Source organism: Pleurodeles waltl, chromosome 5 (genome assembly GCF_031143425.1).
Source record: "Pleurodeles waltl isolate 20211129_DDA chromosome 5, aPleWal1.hap1.20221129, whole genome shotgun sequence".
NCBI classification, from domain to species: domain Eukaryota; kingdom Metazoa; phylum Chordata; class Amphibia; order Caudata; family Salamandridae; genus Pleurodeles; species Pleurodeles waltl.
This window is the reverse complement of record NC_090444.1, coordinates 1806101066-1806118168: the sequence shown is the minus strand read 5'-3', so window position 1 is coordinate 1806118168 and position 17103 is coordinate 1806101066. Positions and strand designations below refer to the sequence as shown.

General features: G+C 46.2%; 1 protein-coding gene across 3 annotated transcripts in view; it reads right to left on the bottom strand.

The window, feature by feature from the left end:
- The window catches only part of LOC138296822 (ATP-binding cassette sub-family C member 10-like), a 296467-nt gene that overhangs the window by 257360 nt on the left and 22004 nt on the right, over positions 1-17103 (bottom strand). For all 3 annotated transcript variants that reach the window (XM_069236277.1, XM_069236279.1, XM_069236278.1), the window contains exons 2-3: positions 14096-14292; positions 10156-11536 (exon numbers count right to left, since the gene is read on the bottom strand). In XM_069236277.1, the coding sequence (XP_069092378.1) occupies positions 10156-11536; positions 14096-14256 (1542 nt within the window). In that variant the 5' untranslated portion in view covers positions 14257-14292. The remainder of the gene's footprint in view (positions 1-10155; positions 11537-14095; positions 14293-17103) is intronic.

Here is a 17103-nt window from a genome sequence, read left to right as displayed (position 1 = left end):
CCCCACAAGCATAAGAAGAGCAAGATGACGAAGAGGTCTACAACTTGGCCCAGACCATCAAAGTCATCTGAAGAGAGAATGGAAACATCAGCATTCGAGGCCTAATTCCGTGGTGAGCCTGCGCCTAGTACATCCCCACCCCTCCCCAAGTTTCCTGGAACCCCCACCCTTCCGTGAGGTTTAGGAGGACATGCACCTCAAATTTGGGCAGCCTGTAAGTTTGGGAGGGGCCTCTACTGGTTTCCACCAGTAATCTCACCCCGGCGCAAGTCAGGCCCCTCGGATAAACAGACGGATGCAGACCATCGCCAGTTATGCCACCTCGACCTTCCCGGCTCTACTGCTAATGTCCCCAGCGCTGCCAGCATCCACCAGCAGTGCCGTCCTCATAATCATCCCCAAATCCGACACAGAGTCGGATGGGCATTGTCCGATGTCAACTCTGGGGTGTCTGGCGGTATTCCCTTCCAGGCCAGAGCCTGATCCCTATTCCTATGGACTAGACTTGGGGGATGATCGGGACAGGCCACTGGACCCTGATGAATACCAGCCCAGAGATTTCACCAAGGACACCTGGTGTGAGGATCTGGTGGATGCCAGTGAACTGAGCACCTCGCCAGATACTGGCTTGATCTGTCCTACTGTGGCTACAGAGGATGGAGCGTCATCTGCTATGTTGGTGAGTAGGGCGGCTGAGGTCTTGGACCTTCAGCTGCTCTCTGTGGCGGTCAAGACAAACACCTTGACAGAGGTGCTTTAGACGGAAGTGAACCCATCCAAACCACTTCTCCTGTCCGAACAAAGCCCTCACGGATGTCCTACTGGGGGCCTGGTCCAAGTCCTGCATAGGGGCTCCTGTGAATAGGACAATTGCCTGCTGCCATCTCCCTGCCCATGGGAACCCTTCTTCCTCACCAAGCACTTCACCCGAGAGCTTAGTGGTCTAAGCCTTCACTTCCAGAGTAAATCCTGGTGCAATCCCTATCCACTCCACCAGAATCCAAGAGCCTGGAAGCCTTGGGAAAGAGGAGGTTTTCTTCTGCCAGCCTGCTGCGGCAGCTGGTGAACACCGCATGCCTTTTGGGCTGATACTCCCATTCACTTTGTGACTCGGTTGCAAGTTTGCCTTACGCTGTGGGCTGGATGTGACCAACTCACTAGGCAGAGCAATTTCATCATCAGTGGCCCTTAACAGCCATGCCTGGATGAGGACTACTGTTTTTTCAGGGGCTGTCCAGGCCTCGGTCATGGACATGAGCTCTGATCCCTCCCGTCTCTTTGGAGACAAAGCAGACGCGGCGCAGGAGCACCATAAGCACATCAGAGCTATGGTCAGGTCCTTGGGCCTTTCAATGGCCCCTTGCCAAACCGGTTTGCCTTTCACTCCTTTCCTGGCCACAAAAGGGGCTTCAAGTTGCACCTCTACCCACACAGCCACCCCTGACACAGGTTTCCCAGCCCTTGCGTGGCCAAGGACACAGTACCCATGGACCTCATTTGTCAGGTAGCTAGATATCCAATACCATCCCTGCCCTGGCACCCGCAACCTCCAAGGCTCTTTAGTTTTCCCTCTGACCATCACAGGCATCCAGTGTGGGGCTGGATACGTCATCACCGGCACCACTGGAGGTCAATAACATCTGACCACTGGGTTCTCCGAATTGTCCAAAGGGGCTACTCCCTTCCCTTTGTGACTACCCCTCCACTCATGCTACCCACTTGCAACAGGCTGATGGAGGACCACATTTCCTTATTCCGCCAGGAAGTGGTAGATCTCTTGGACAAGGGAGCCACAGAGGGAGTGTCGGCATCAGACATATGACATGGTTGTTATTCCCACCACTTTCTGATGCCCAAGAAGGACGGAGGCCTTTGACCGATCCTAAACCTGCACCCTTGTAGTTTCTTCCTGAAAAAGAAGAATTTCAAAATGCTCACGCTCGCTCAAGTCCTGTATTTCCTGGACCCAGTAGACTGGATGGTATTGTTGGACTTGCAGGATGCATACTTTCACATTCCCATCCTGCCTGCCCAAAGGCGTTACCTGTGGTTCACTTTAGGCTACGAGTATTTTCAGTTCACCGTGCTCCCATGTGGCCTTACCAGCGCCCCTCAGGTGTTCACCAAGGGGATGGCAGAGGTTAAACCTCATTTGCAGAGATCAGGGGTGCCAGTCTTCCCTTATTTTGATTACTGGCTGTTGAAGATGGGCTCGCACCAGGCAGTCGTCTTGCATGTCCAGAGTACGCAGAGTACCGCCTGCACTCACTGGAGTTCACTATCAATGTGCTGAAGTCACACCTGGCCCCTTCTTAGAGGTTCCCTTTCATCAGAGCTGTTCTGGACACAGTGCAGTTTTGGGCTTATCCTTCTGAGCAGCGAGTCCAGGACATTCTGGCTATGATACCGATGTTTCAGCCTCTATCCTGGTGTTCGGTGAGAGTGACACTGAGGCTGCTGGGTCTCATTGCCTCCTGCATCCTGTCTGTGACACAAGCTCACTAGCACATGCGGGCTCTGCAGTGGGACCTGAATTTCCAGTGAGTGCAGCATCAGGGGACTCTCTTCAACGTGGTCCTGATTATGTAGGGCACAGCAAAAGACCTGAAGTGGTGGCTGATGATCCACGACTGGGTCTGCGGTAGACCCCTCTCCCTTCCCCAACCAAATCTGACAGTAGTGACAGACATGTCACTCCTGGACTAGAGCAGCCATCCTGGGAGGGATAGAGATTAGAAGCCTTTGCTCTCTGGTGGAATCTGGCCTCCACATCAACCTGTTGGAGCTCTGAGTGATCCGACTGGCATTGAAAGCTGTTCTACCTTCCATTAAGGTAAGGTCTGTGCAGGTGTTCTCAGACAACACCACTGCCATGCAGTACTGCAACAAAGGGGGCAGAGTGGGGGTGTGGACCCTAGGTCAAGAGTCCATACATCTCTGGACATGGCTGGAACGACAAGGCATTTCTCTGGTGGTTCAACACTTGGCGGCCTCTCTGAACGCCAGAGCGGACCAACTCAGCCAAAGATGCCTAGTTGATCATGAATGGCGACTCCAACCGGAGGGAGTGCAAAGTCTCTTTCAGCAGTGGGGAAAGCCTTGGTTAGATCTGTTCGCTACTGCCAAGAATGTTCAATGTCAGCAGTTCTGCACGTTGGAGTTTTCCAGGCGGCTCTTGTTCAGAGACGCTTTTCATCTTGAGTGAAGCTTCGGCTTCCTGTACGCCTTTCCACTCATACCACTACTGCCCAGATTTCTCAAAAAGATCAGGAACAACCTGGCCCACGTCATCCTTGCCCAGACATGGGTCCCTTGCTCACTGTACCATTGGATTCAAGCTAGCCTGGCTGATGAAAGCTGATACCCCGAAACTGGTCCCAAGATGCTTGTTTCCGGTCCAGGGAGGACCTGGCCTGGCAGTTCGGGCTTGACTGTTCACATGAGGAACAGAGTCAAGACTGATTTGAATATGGCTCGGTCCAAACATGGGTGGCGTGGTGAGCAAAAGAACAATGGATTAAACCCAGGTCTGTGACTAGGGGTGTTTTGAAAAGTGTCAGCACTCCATCCATCATCCTTTTGTGTTGCTAAGGTTCTCCACATGAACCTGTCGAACCCTCCACCTTCATGCCTGGAGACTGGGTGGCGACAGCTGACAGCTTTCAACTTTCTGACCAAAGTCTTTAATGTTATTTTGGCCCTCCACCAAGACGGTATACAGCAGCCGCTGGAGCAAGTTTGTGGCATGGTGTACAGCCAAACATGTGAACATTTATCTGCATCCCTTACCCAGATCTTTTGTTTATCCTTACCCTAGTCATGCAGGGCTCCGCATTGGGCACACTGAAATGTTATTTATCTGCCATCTCTGCTTTCCTGCTGCTGCCAGATCAGCCATCCTTGTTCAGGTCCCCTATAGTAAATAGGCTCCTTAAAAGTCTGCAGCACATTTCTTCTAGCTCACCTGGTTATGCCTCCATGGGATCTTAACTTGGTTCTTACCTTTCTAATGTGTGCTCCATTTAAGCATCTTCACACCTGCCCTCTTAGGCTTCTCATCATTAAGATAGCCCTTCTGGTGGCAAATACATCCGCTTGGAGGGTCAGTGAAGTGAAGGCGCTGTAATATCATTCTCCATATGTCTCATCCCAAACTGGTCCTTTGGATTCAAGTATCCTTATCACTGAAGGCAAGTCCATCCCTTTGCCTACCTTTTACACTCCTTACACTCCAACTTTTCCTGTTAAGGAAGAGGGGAGACTCCACTGGTTGGACCCAAAAAGACTGTCCTACCTTGACCACACAAAACCGTTCCGGGTAGACGATCAGCTCTTTGCGGGATATGTCTTAGCCAAGAAAGGGAAGGCTGTGCTGAAACAAGCCATATCCCAATGAATTGTACTCTATATAAAAATCTTCCACGCATTGGCCAAGAAGCAGACAGAAAGGGTTTGCATGCTCATTCCACCAGAGTAAAGGCTGTGACTACTCTGTTAGCACCAGGAGTTCCGGTCCTCAACATCTGTCAAGCAACAACTTTGGCCTTGCTGCACATGTTCACCAAGCACTACTGCCTGGACAGTCAGGTTTGTCAGGATGGGCAGTTTGCCTGTTTGGTTCTGCAGGACTTTCTGGTCTAAATTGTATTTGCACACCCTCCTCCAGTGAGGTATTGCTTAGGTATCTATTCTACAGTAAGGTTTCTGCGTCTAGAGTTCTCTATCAGATTAATAAGTTACTTTCCTTAGGTAATGTCTTATATGGTAGAGACATTATAGCCGCAGATTCTTTACCAACCCACCCATCCTCCCCGCTCTGAGAAAAAATGTATAGATACAAGCTATTTCCTTTTTAGAGCCCTAGTTCCACACACCAGTTGCCAGTGTACTTTGTGGCTCTGCTCACATGGCGCGGAAAGTTGCAAAAAGAAATGGACGTCAGTGTGCTGGGGTGGTGCCTACATAGACACTGCATGTATCACTTCAGGCAGGGATGACACCAACAACACCAAGAGGAACCAAACAATGGCACCTACTGACACGCAGGGGTATAGCTCACATAAATGTCCGGATCCAGTGTGAGCCTGGGGAATATTCTAAGGTAGGGAATCTGCGGCTAGATAGAGTCTCTACCAGATAAGGCGTTACCAAAGGTAATTAACTTGTTCTTTTGGAACCCACCCCACAGAATCTAGCCCATGCTATGGAGGACAAGCCAAGCAGAACCAGAAGGCTCATCCCCCCCCATCACAGCTGGAAACAGAACTAAGATCAAATGTATGTCTGCCCTCAACCCCACTTGACTACCACCGCCTGTGACATGTACTGCTTTGATAAGCTCAAACCCTCCCAGCTGAAGCCCAGCTAGTGCTGGGAAACACCAGGCCGGACAATGATTTTTAGCCTAATGAACACTCAGGAGATGGGTGAATAAGGGTGGATGCCAATGTGTAGAGCTTGCTCATTCCCTGTAGCAGTACAGCATCAAAAATGTAACCCTGAGACTATGGTCTTGTGTTTCACAAGTCCAAAAGTGAGTTGTTCTGAGAAAATCAGGAATAAAAGTCCTAGAAAGCAAAGCAAGAACTCAGTTTAGATGACTTTCAAGACATTGGCCTCTCTACCAATTAATCTGTTTAAGGATGGTAGACAGAGCTTTTAAGGTGCTCAACTGCAATTTGTTGGTACACCTTCTTCATAAGTTTAAAGACAAACGCAGTCCCCTGAGCCTGTTGGCTATTCGTCCTATAAGTAACTTCCTCCTCGAGAGGTGTAGGGGTGAGTTTTACCTGCTACATTGCCATCTAATTTTCAATTAGCCACTGCCTCCTCTAATTGTGATGCCCGGATGAGGCTTCAGATCAGGGCATGCTTGGTTTCTGCAGAGAAGGGTGACAAGGAGGATCATATCATGTTCAAGTGATAGATAAGGGGTGAAGCAGTACTCACTTTCTGTATAGTGTCCACCACTATCCTCTCTTCTCCAGCACCAATCTCATGCTCTGGTGTAGCTGTCCAGCTTTCTGCACACACTGAACCCACTGTACGGCAGGATATTGAGATATCGTCTCAGGCCACCATGTATGCCCTAGAAGACAGTGCTCTTCCTTGGTGGTGTGAATGCTTGAAGACAAAGGTGCAGACAAGGCATGTGCTGGGCCCAAATAGGAAGTGACTCTGCTCCCAGCCAATATGATTCTAGATACGATGAGGCCCACCCAATACATATCAACACAGATGATTCAGGTAGGAGACAACTGATTTTTAGAACTAAAAATTGCTTTATTTTAGGTGTCTTCCCACTCAAATTGCTGCTGCTACAATATAAATAAATGGAGAAAATACATGGCCCAATTTGTATGCAGATTCTCCCAGTTTGAAAATGTTGGAATGTATGCCACCCTGTGCCCTTTGCCTCAGCATCTCTCTAACTTTGCCAACACTGCAGTTTCCAAAAAATAGTTAGGAAGGATTGCAGCCCCTGCATGTCCCTGAGCTCTGCAGCGGCTCCTCTCCCACTATGTAGGAACTCATAAGTACACAAAAAATTAGCAAAAATCGCAAAACAAACCAGAGTCTTTTCCCCTGGGATGCCAGACAAACAAAACAGGCTCGCCGGACCCTACTGGGCCCTTTCCTCCTGTGGCTTATGTGGCACTAACGTAACATGCTCATTTTCTCTCTTTCATACTCCAAGCTTCTCTTTTACTCTCCAGCTCTCTCTCATAGTGCTCTACAGACCATTGTGGAGATGTGCTGCGTAAGCTCATACTGGTGCATGGTGCACAGTAGGACAGCATGCACTACAAACCTGGGAAAATGTGTACTGTGATATTAGTATGGTCCCCTCAATGCTCTACTAAGAAACTGTGGCAATGTATCCACAATACAATTGCCTAACATAATATTATTATACAAAATTGTGACAATTCTTACTTTTGTATTTTAATCCTGTATCTATCTTCTTAAATACATACTAATGCACTATTTCTTCCTCCCCCACATTTCCCTCGTCCTCTTAGTTGGTACTTACCAACATTCCATTAACCGGCCAACCTACCAATTAGAGTTGCATCAAGATTCCAAATCCTTAACTTCATTTAAAAAACTCCATTTGGAGATTTCAGGTACTTAATTCCAAAGAGTTATGCAACAAGTTTTGGGAGGGATAAAAAATGTGTTATGCTTCCAAAATGATATTCTAATTTATGGTGATTTGGCAGACAGTCATGATAACTCATTGAGGGAAGTTCTAACAGTACTCAAGAAAGCAGGGTTAACCATAAAAAAAAGACTGTGTTGCATCGGTGTGCAGTCAGTAGATTATTTAGGTCATACAATCTCCAGACATGGGATTAAACCAAAACTAGACTTAGTAAAGGCAGTAAAAGATGCACCAACCCAATGAACAATGAGGAATTGAAATCCTTATTATGGTTAGTTCAGTATATTACAAAATTTGTAAGCAATTTTGCAGACGTCACAGCACCATTGAGAAGCCTCTTAAAAAAGAGGATACACTTCAGGTGGGATGTATAATGTCAAGAATCCTTTGAATCAGTCCAAAGATCTACCATCAATGCCCCCTTCTTGGGAAATTTTGACACCAGGTGTAAAACTCTCCTAACCATTGATGTGTGTGGGAAGGGAACTGGAGCTGAATGCAAATATTCTACTGTGGAGCGTGAAGCACTAGCTTGTACTTGGGCTATTTTACATTTTAATTCTTTTTAATGGGGTTTACCTTTCATTGAGAGTACTGCTCATAAGCCTTTGTTTTATATAATTTTCACAAAAGGGTGGGAGAATATTACTGCTCGTGCAGCTTAACGGCTTATTGAACTGGAGGGATACAATTTCAAAATTGAGTATGTCCCAGATACAAAGAACTCCGGAGCTGATTGCTTCTCCAGGTTACCCTGCAAGGGGCAAGAGATAGATGGAAACAAGATAGATGAATCTATACTTATGATTAATATTCCTGGCATCACAAAAGAAGAGTCGAATACTCGCATGGAGAATGATATAACACTCAAGTGTAAAGGAGAAGATTGTTCAGTGATGGCCTTTGAATCCAGGTAACTTAGATCAAGACCTCAGGAATTACTGGGCAGTACAACAAGAATTGAAAATAATTGATAACAAAGTTATGAGAGGGGACAGGATGGTACCACCTAAGGCATGTTGGATAGGACTGCAGAACTGCTTATTAAGGTCATTTCGGTAGGGGTCTAACTAAATCTAAAGTCAGAGCCACGTACTAGTTTCCCAGTATGGATGGGATTGTGGAAAATAAGAACAAGGAATGTCTGATTTGTGCTTTGCGGCATCTAAGGGAGCCAAGGCCAACACTGACGCACACAGCACCTTCAAAATGTGCACTTTCTGCAATAGGCATGGTCATGGGTAGTGCAGGGGCCCCCGTGTTCCCCAGGACTGCCTTTCCACCAGCCTTTTCATGGTGGGGACCGTGCCATGCAAAGACTGGTGGAAAGGGAAGTTGCGATTAGCATGGCGGTGCTGAACTCGGCACCGCCATGGCTGACTTTAACGTCGACCACAGCCAACCTGTGGGATCCCTGATCCCAGTGGAGGCGGTGGTCTCCTGGCAGTCAGACCACCAGGATCATAATCTGGTGGCCGGACCACCAGGAGTGCGGCAGTCTGACTGCCATTGCGAGTTTGGCGTTCTCAAGATCGCCAAACTCGTAATTAGGCCCATTGTGTGTACCGATGTAAGGTCCCAAGGCGGTTCAAGTGGTAATGGGCATGGTCGCAGTGTCAGAGCTCATGCACTTCCTGCTAGGGGTAAGGATTACATTTTCCCCTAAAATTCTGGAAGGAGTAATGTTATGAGTTATGCTACAAAAGTCATATCTTTTTTCATTAATGGAAAGGAGAACTGTTGTATTTTATCCACAGCACAATTGCCTACCATAATAATATTATACAAGCTTGTCAAAATCCTTAATTTTTAAGGTTATAGCTATCTGTTTAAATACATACTAATGCACTGTTCCTTCCTCCCCCACATTCCCCTAGTCCGCTTAGTTGGTACGATCAACATTCCATTAACCACTGATTGTGACAGTTGACTTTGTCTGCAATTTAATCAACAGCTGATGTGGCTGAGTGGCTATCATTTCTTTTGTCAATAAACACTCCCTTAAGTCCTTTATTGGAGTGTATCTAATAATTTACAATAGAAACATAGCACCATACCTTTACTTTGATGTCAATTGCTTGTGTCACAATATTTGAGAGTTTTGGTTTTCCTTAACGTACTTGTTTGTGGCTCATGGTTGCTTCTATTCATGTTTGTGGGTGTACATTTCATGTGTTTGGTTAAACTACTGTCCTCTGATGAACAGACAGTCCCAAAATTCACTGAAGGCATTGCAAGCTATGGAACTCCAGACCATTTAAAATCATGTTTGTGAAGAAATTGGTTAAAGTCTTGGGAAGGACTGCGTGTTCTGCTATCTGAACTATACCTAGCCATCTGACAAGAGAAGAATGCAAAGGACTCGCCACACATCCATAGACTGAGTATAAGCCCTAATTATGACCCTGGCGGTCTTCAAACTGCCAGGGCCGTGGTGGCGGTCTGACCACCACATTATGACCGTGGCGGTTGGGCCACAGTCAGACCGCCAGCACTGCCAGTTTCCCTCCACTGGAGGGACTGGCAGCGCTGCCCCTCTCCGCCAGCTTTTACATGGCGGTTGCACCGCCATGTAAAAGCTGGTGGAGATGGGGTGCTGTATTGCGGACAGTGAAAAGCGAGACAGGTGTTGTTGCAGCCTACACACCGCAACATTGCCGCCGGCTCAATTATGAGCTGGTGTCAATGTTGTGGGCTGTTCCCCGCTGAGTCATCGGCCAGAAACACCGTTTCCATCCTCTGACCCAGCAGGGAACTCCTAATGGGGCCCACGGGAAGGCTGTTCAGTTGGTGGCAACCTGGCCGCTGGACTTTGGCGGGCAGCCTCTTAAGCCCGCCAAACTCTTAATGACCCCCTTCATTTCTAACTGTAGGATAAAAAATGACAAAAATGGTTACCATCTGTAGGGATATCAGATTTAGTGATATTGTTTTATACAGTACTGCAATGAACACCTAGGCGTAATTCAATGTATAGAAAATAATTTTACCTTAAGACGTGTGTCCTTGTGCTCCATGAAGCTGCAGTTTTTGTTCATGACAAGGGTGGCAATCCACTTGTTTACTGGCATGAGAAGCAGTGTGAGTCCTAGCCCTGCCAGGGATGCCAGCCCTACTTGTTGGTATAGCAGATAGAAGGTGACAGCAAACTCAATTGGCAAGATCCATACTTCATGAAAGGCAAAGCAGAACCTGGTCAGCTGCTCTGAGTCGGTGCTGATGAAGTTGACCACTTCACCCATTGAGAAGTGAGACAAGCTACTGCTGTTGGCCCTCACAGCTTTGCGGTAGATGGTGGACACAGCTGCAGCTCTGACCATTAGCTCCAACTTATGCACTTCATATTCAAATTGATTGTGCAACAGGGCACCAAGAAAAGAACAGGTAAAGAGCCCGAAGGCATAGAGTAGTCCGTAGCTCAAAGGTTCCTGGCGTGTCTCCATAAAATTCACCAAGCGATTGAGCAAAAGAGGGCCAGCAAGGGCCATGAAGCTGACCAATAGTCTGACAATCCCCAGTGAGAAGTACCTCAGACCATAGGCTGAGATGAGTACAGAAAAGAGGCTTACCTCCTTATGGATGCCTGAAGTACCATGAGGAAGACCGCTCCCATCTGTGTCATCTGTGGGACTGAGAAGTCTGCTGCTGCCTTCTTGGTTGGCCAAACTAGATACCCCCTTCAGAGTGGCATTCTTTTTCTGCCAGCAGGCATTGAATCGTTTGCGGATTATTTGTGTTTGGAGATTGTATGGTAAATGATAGACATCATCAGGCTGCTTCAGATCTTTATGGTATCCACGTTTCAACAAAGGATTCATCCAGTGGAAGAACAAACGTGAAAGCCAACTCTCATTATTTTCATCAATCTTCTGCCACTCGGGCACTAGGGCCCCTGAATCAGTCAGAATAGGGGTACATACCAAGGTGTCATTTATGGTGAAAAAGGCTTGGTGAGTGGGAACAGGAGCCAGGAACGCAAGTAGGTAGATGGCAACACAGGCCAGCTGAAGACCTGTGACAATAAGTTCCAAAATGGGTTCAGGCAGCATTGGATATGATGCTAATCCATTATGGCTATACCACACAAACTTGATGACCAGGGATGGCACAGGAAGGAGCACCAAGAATACCAAGACCAAGGGGCCTCTAGAGGTGCAATCTGCTGACCTGTGGAGCCTAAATAGAGCTATGCCGTGAGTGATCCATGCCAGTGCTGAGATTCCACCAGTCAACACTTCCAAGGCAATTGTTTCCTGCTTTAGAAAAACAGCCTCCAGGATAATACTGAGGATGGCAAGCACTGCAAAGAGGAAAGAAACAGTGATCCTGCACTTCCAAGCAAGTCTGGGACGGTGTTCAGATCCGTGAAATCTACAATAGACAAGGCATAATATTAGGGAATACAAAATGCATTTCTCTACAAAAAGACGTATGGGATGTTGACTACTGACCAAATCAAATGAAGTATAGATTGAGGAAGACTACAAGCTTGAATCCGAGAAGTTTAAAAATAAACGTTTTTTGAGTTATGTCCTATGTTCTACATCATTGAAAAGAAATACTCCAGATTCTCAAGGAACTTGCTGACCCATCTCCTGCCACATCAGTGGCTCTCCCTATGCAAGAGTTGTCATACATGCAGAATACATCACAAATCTATCTGTAAGTGCAACACAAGGTGGATAGACCAGAAAAGAGGCAGGAAAGGGATGACAAGAGAGAGAGAGGGGGGATTGGACAGGAGAAGGGTCAAAGAGCGGGATGAATGGAAGGCCTAGAGAGGGTAGGACCGAAAGAGGATCAGCCTATGTATGCTATTCTTCTCCAGTAGCCAGTCTCTTCCAATGCGGGTAGAAACCAGTACTTGTGAAGCAGTGACGTCAGATGGCTAAACAGACTTAGAGAGGTGTGTACCTAGGAACTGTCAACCAGTTGAGCCCCTATGACAGAGACCAAGTAAAGGGCTCCTAATCTAGTTCCAAGGAGCTGAACAGGGAACTATGATTGGGAGGTGCTGCACCAGCAGGTTCAAAGTAAGGTTTAACATCAACACCTTAGAGAACCACCTGGAGGTTCTCTTATGTTTTGGGAGGCTGAAAAAACCTAACCCGTCCACTTTTAGCACAAAGCATCATATGATAAATTCACATGTCAAGGGTACAGACTCTTGTATGGTTCATGCATGATAAAAAATGTATGTCCTTGAGTAAACAAGGAATACAGACACTAAAGGTAGCAACAACATTAAAGATATTATTGTGGGGTTAGCGACAACATAAATGGGGACAATCTGTCACCAATGACTTTCTTCTCTGCGTCCACACAGTGGGTGTAGCCTTCTATGAGACTGATCCCTAGGAGAGGTACCAAAATAGATTGGTATCTCCTAAGGCCCACAGTCACGGTCAATCAAATGCATAAGAAATGTATACAATAGAAACCTGGATGGCATCTCATAATACAGTGAGGTGAATGATTTCATATATTTTAACACATTTAAATTCAATTAGTGTGTAAACTTTAGCCATTTCTTCATATTATTTTTCAAAGGTAGGACTGAAGCCTTAGTTTCCGGATCCTTTTATATTGATTGCTGGTGCCATATGAACATTAGAAGTATCAAATAATGTATACAACATTGCAACGCATTTTGGGGAAACTCCCTTCTTTAAGGGGCAATCTTCATAATCAAAAGAATAATGATAACCTATAGACAAAGGTAAACAAAGTAAACTAAGAGTTCCATCCTAGCATTTAATAAAATTATAAGCAAACGGCCTACATTTACAAGCTAATTGAAGTGTTCTTGTGCTTGCGTAATTGTTTTTTTTTTCCACTAAAGTATTCTTTAATATGCAGCTAGGTGCAATGGTGTAATTTCATGAATTTCTTGTAACAGGCATAATGTAAAAAGCCGGAAATTGCACAAGATTATGCTGGTGTAACAAAAATTTCAACCAGGCTTATTCAGGACCTTGCTGTCATATACATTTCCTTGACTTCCATTTCCACTTTTGCTTCATCTTTTTTCACAGGGAATAGCCAGTGACAGCCTGTTTTACCTCCTCTGCTTGTTAACCCTACACCCTCATCCACCAGCTTGTTTCTTCTTCCCTGCCAATGTTCTCCAGCTGACACTCTTCTCACTGCCACCGCCTTTCAGGTCTGCCCACTTACCCAGCTGGTAAGACTGGTTTGACCTCCCCCTCTCTTTTCCACTCATTAGTCCGGCCATGTCCCATTCCTATGCGGTTTGGCACAGTGACAAGACAAGTAGACTCAACAAGACAGGCAAAGGTAGTATTTCTGCTTCGACACCTAAGTAAAGCAGGTGGTATAGAAATACAGAATACCTCTTGGTATGGTCTATCTGTAAGGAGGCAATCTTCTAAAACAGTGGTTCTTAACCTTTTGACTTCCGTGGACCCCTATTGAACCATGACTGGAATCCGGGGACCCCCGCTGACTCTTTCTGGAAGCCGGGGACCCCCGGCGGAAGCAATTTCTATAATTTGACTGTAAACACTGTACACAAAAATACAAAAACAAGTATACATCAAACAAATTCTCAAATATTTAATTAACAATCAAATATTGAAAACGTTTAACATTTTCTATTTTGCTTCTTTATTTGTATATACTTTATTAATTTGAAATTAATAATTTCCCTATTGTTTAATTTTGCAATACAGTTGCGGACCCGCTGAGTAGGTATCACAGACCACCAGGGTTCCACTGGCCACAGGTTAAGAACCACTGTTCTAAGAGCTCAAAGTATCATACATTTAGCTGGTAGGAAAGTAACAGAACTTGGTATCTATCACAGTGTTCACCCGTAAAACAGTGGTCTGCTGGATGTGGTTGAGGGTGTGAAATGTTGAAGTAGATATGCAATACCAAATTTGGTCAGTTTAGATGGTGTATACATACCTAGGCGTTCCCACATAGCATGCGCTAGATAGAGCCAACAGAAGGTGTGGGAGAGCACTCAGCACCAGCTCGTTAAAGCAGTACCCGATGCTCCCATGTTCCCAGACTGGAAGCGGGTCTAAGGGTCTGGACCCACAGAGTTCAGGCAGCAGCCGATCCATCTTCTGTCACTAAAGAAGTAAAGCTAGGAGCAACTTCTGAAACAAAAACACACACAAAATTAAATTTAGAAGAATGGCATAGCAATCACAATAAAGTTTATTGTTTCAATTGTCAATTGGTTTGGTGGGCATACATAGATCCAGAAGACTGGAACACATTCAACTGCTCACAGTAACAACATTTTCTTTCAAGTTAGGCTTGAGCTGTGAGACCATGTTCATGTGTTGCTGCAGTGAAATCTGTCTCAAATTTAAAGACACTGACATGATGATGTTACACTTCTAATTCCACAATGCCTGTCCAGTGGACAGATAGGTTGTCCTCTCTAAGATGAAGTCCACTAGGACACAGATTTTGACCATCGGAGGCAGTCACTTGCCTTGCCCTCCCAGTCCATGTTGAACATAAGATCCACCTCACCATATTCCAATGACGTCCAAGACCCGGACTCGATGAAAGATGTGGAGAAGAAGAACAGAGGACATGGTGCCTCTGGGCAGCCGCTGCCCATCCCTTCATGCCAAGAGGCCACACCCTCCACTGTTTTCCCGACATGAAGAGTGTCTGTCAGGCTGAGTAAAGGTCAGTCTTACAGACACTCTTTTTGTTCAGATCAGGCAGCCAGGAGCTAGACAGGCGCTAACTGCCCGGACCCCTGGCTGCCTGAGCAGAACTTTGCCAGGCAGAGGATTTCACAGCCCTGTCGGTGTGACTTCCACAGCCTGGTAAATGTGCCTTGAGGCCCTCCCTTCTCATGATGAGGGGAGCATCACTGATAGCCTCATACCTGGGCGCTTCAGTTTTAAGCCCTGAAGTGCCCACGGCCAAGTGTCAATCAGTGACACCTCGTCACACAGTGGGATGAGGTCAGCAGTCTCAGGGATCCCAACCACCCTGTGATGAGTGAGGGGCTGTGGCCTTCCATGAGGGAAGGAAGGAGTCCCAACCCTCCTGGGACCTCCAAGGCTTCCCTTACAAGCTGCAGTGAGGGTATGTTTTTTTTATATTTTTTCCGTTCAAGTGTGTAAGTATTAAGGTATGAAGGTGTGTGAATTTATGAGTGAGTGTTGTGAATGTGTGTTTGTACGTGTGTAGGTGTGTGTATGTGTGTGTGTTCATAAGGTGCGAAAGCATAAGTGTGAGTGTGTATGTGTTCATGTGCCCTCTCCTGCTAAAATTACCGGCCACCCCTGCCCGGGGGGGCACCATGACTGAGGGAAGTAATTCGCTTCACCAAAGGAAATGTAAAGACCAATTACCATAATTCTGTCAAACTTGAAGTATTATCTCCATCTACAAGGGAGAATAAGTACTACTGCAACAAAAGTGTAAACATACTCATTTTTTAATCACAACTGACGGTTCAGTTGTCTCCACCTGGGGATGCAGTCGCTTCCCAACTGGTACTGGGGAGAGACTGAAGCTAACGCAAAGTGAAAAGGGCAGCCTTGCTGAGCGGCCAGACACTATGTCCACTGCCAGATATCTCAAAGGTCATTTACTTATGGACACTGACTGCAGGGGACTGAGCACAAGGCATGGGAAGCTGTCACACCCTGTTCTCAGCAGGTACTACAGGCAAGACAGCATACCATGATCAGCAGAGACTGTGGGCAGAGGTACAGAGCAATTCTTCACCGAAAACATAGCTGACCCGTTTTCCACTCTGCAAACTTCGTAACTATATATAAATACATACATGTGATCACTTTTAAACAAATTCGCAAACAACAGTAACCTGATTAAGTCCAAAGATGGATGATTGGATGGGGTACGTTGGGAACCTCTATCCCCTGCCAGATCATTAGTTAGGCATAAGTACATGTTGTTGCTGGAAATCTCAGTAGCCCAAAATCTTACTGGGGGAGTAAGAAGGAAAAATGGACAAGAGTTGGGAGATTAGTGTGGGTAAATAAACCAAGAGAAAACCATGAATTTGACGGGGATGAATGGGGTCTTCCATGGAATTGACATGCTTTATTGAGGAGTGGTAGTGTGAGCGGAAGAGTAGAACTTAATTTCAAATACGCCACTCAGTTCTTTTAGCAGGGGCCATCCCCAACCTGTAAATTAAATGCGGCTAGTGGGCCTGCAGCACTGATTGTGCCACCCACATAAGTAGCTCTTCAAACATGTCTCAGGCCTGCCCTTGTAGAGCCTGTGTGAACAGTTTTAAACTGCCAAGTTGGCCTGGTAAGTTAACCCTCTTGCCATGCTCACTCTTTCCTTTTTAATACATGTTGGCCACCCCTGAGATAGGTCCTGGGCAGCCCAAGGGTGAGGTGCAGTGTATTTGAAAAGTAGGATATGTACTTTTAAATTGTACATGTCCTAGTAGTGCACATTTGTTTTTCACTACTGCAAGGCCTATCTCTCCGATCGGATAACATTGGGATTATTTTATTACACATCATGAGGATAATTTCCAATTAGGAAGAGATGGGATCTCCGAGTTTGAGGTCTCTGGAATCACAATTTAAAACCACAACTCATGGTAACGTTGGATTTTTAAATTGTACTTCTGAAAATGCCACTTTTGGAAAGTTGACATTTACTTACTCTTACTATTTGGTGCCTTCTGTCTGTCTCCAATACATGTCTGGGATGAGTTGACAGCTGGGCTTCTGCTTTCCCTATAGACAGCCACACACAATGAGAGCTTAGGTATGACTGATGCGTGGTTGATGGTCCATCCTGGGCAGGATGGGCGGGAGAGGGTGACACTTACATCTGAATAAGCAGAGTCCTGTCCCCACACAAAGGGCTGCATATCCCTCTGTAGTGAGTCTGAAGCCAGGGCAGGAAGAATAGGGACTCTGTGCACTTCAAAGGCCCCTTTTTAAAGT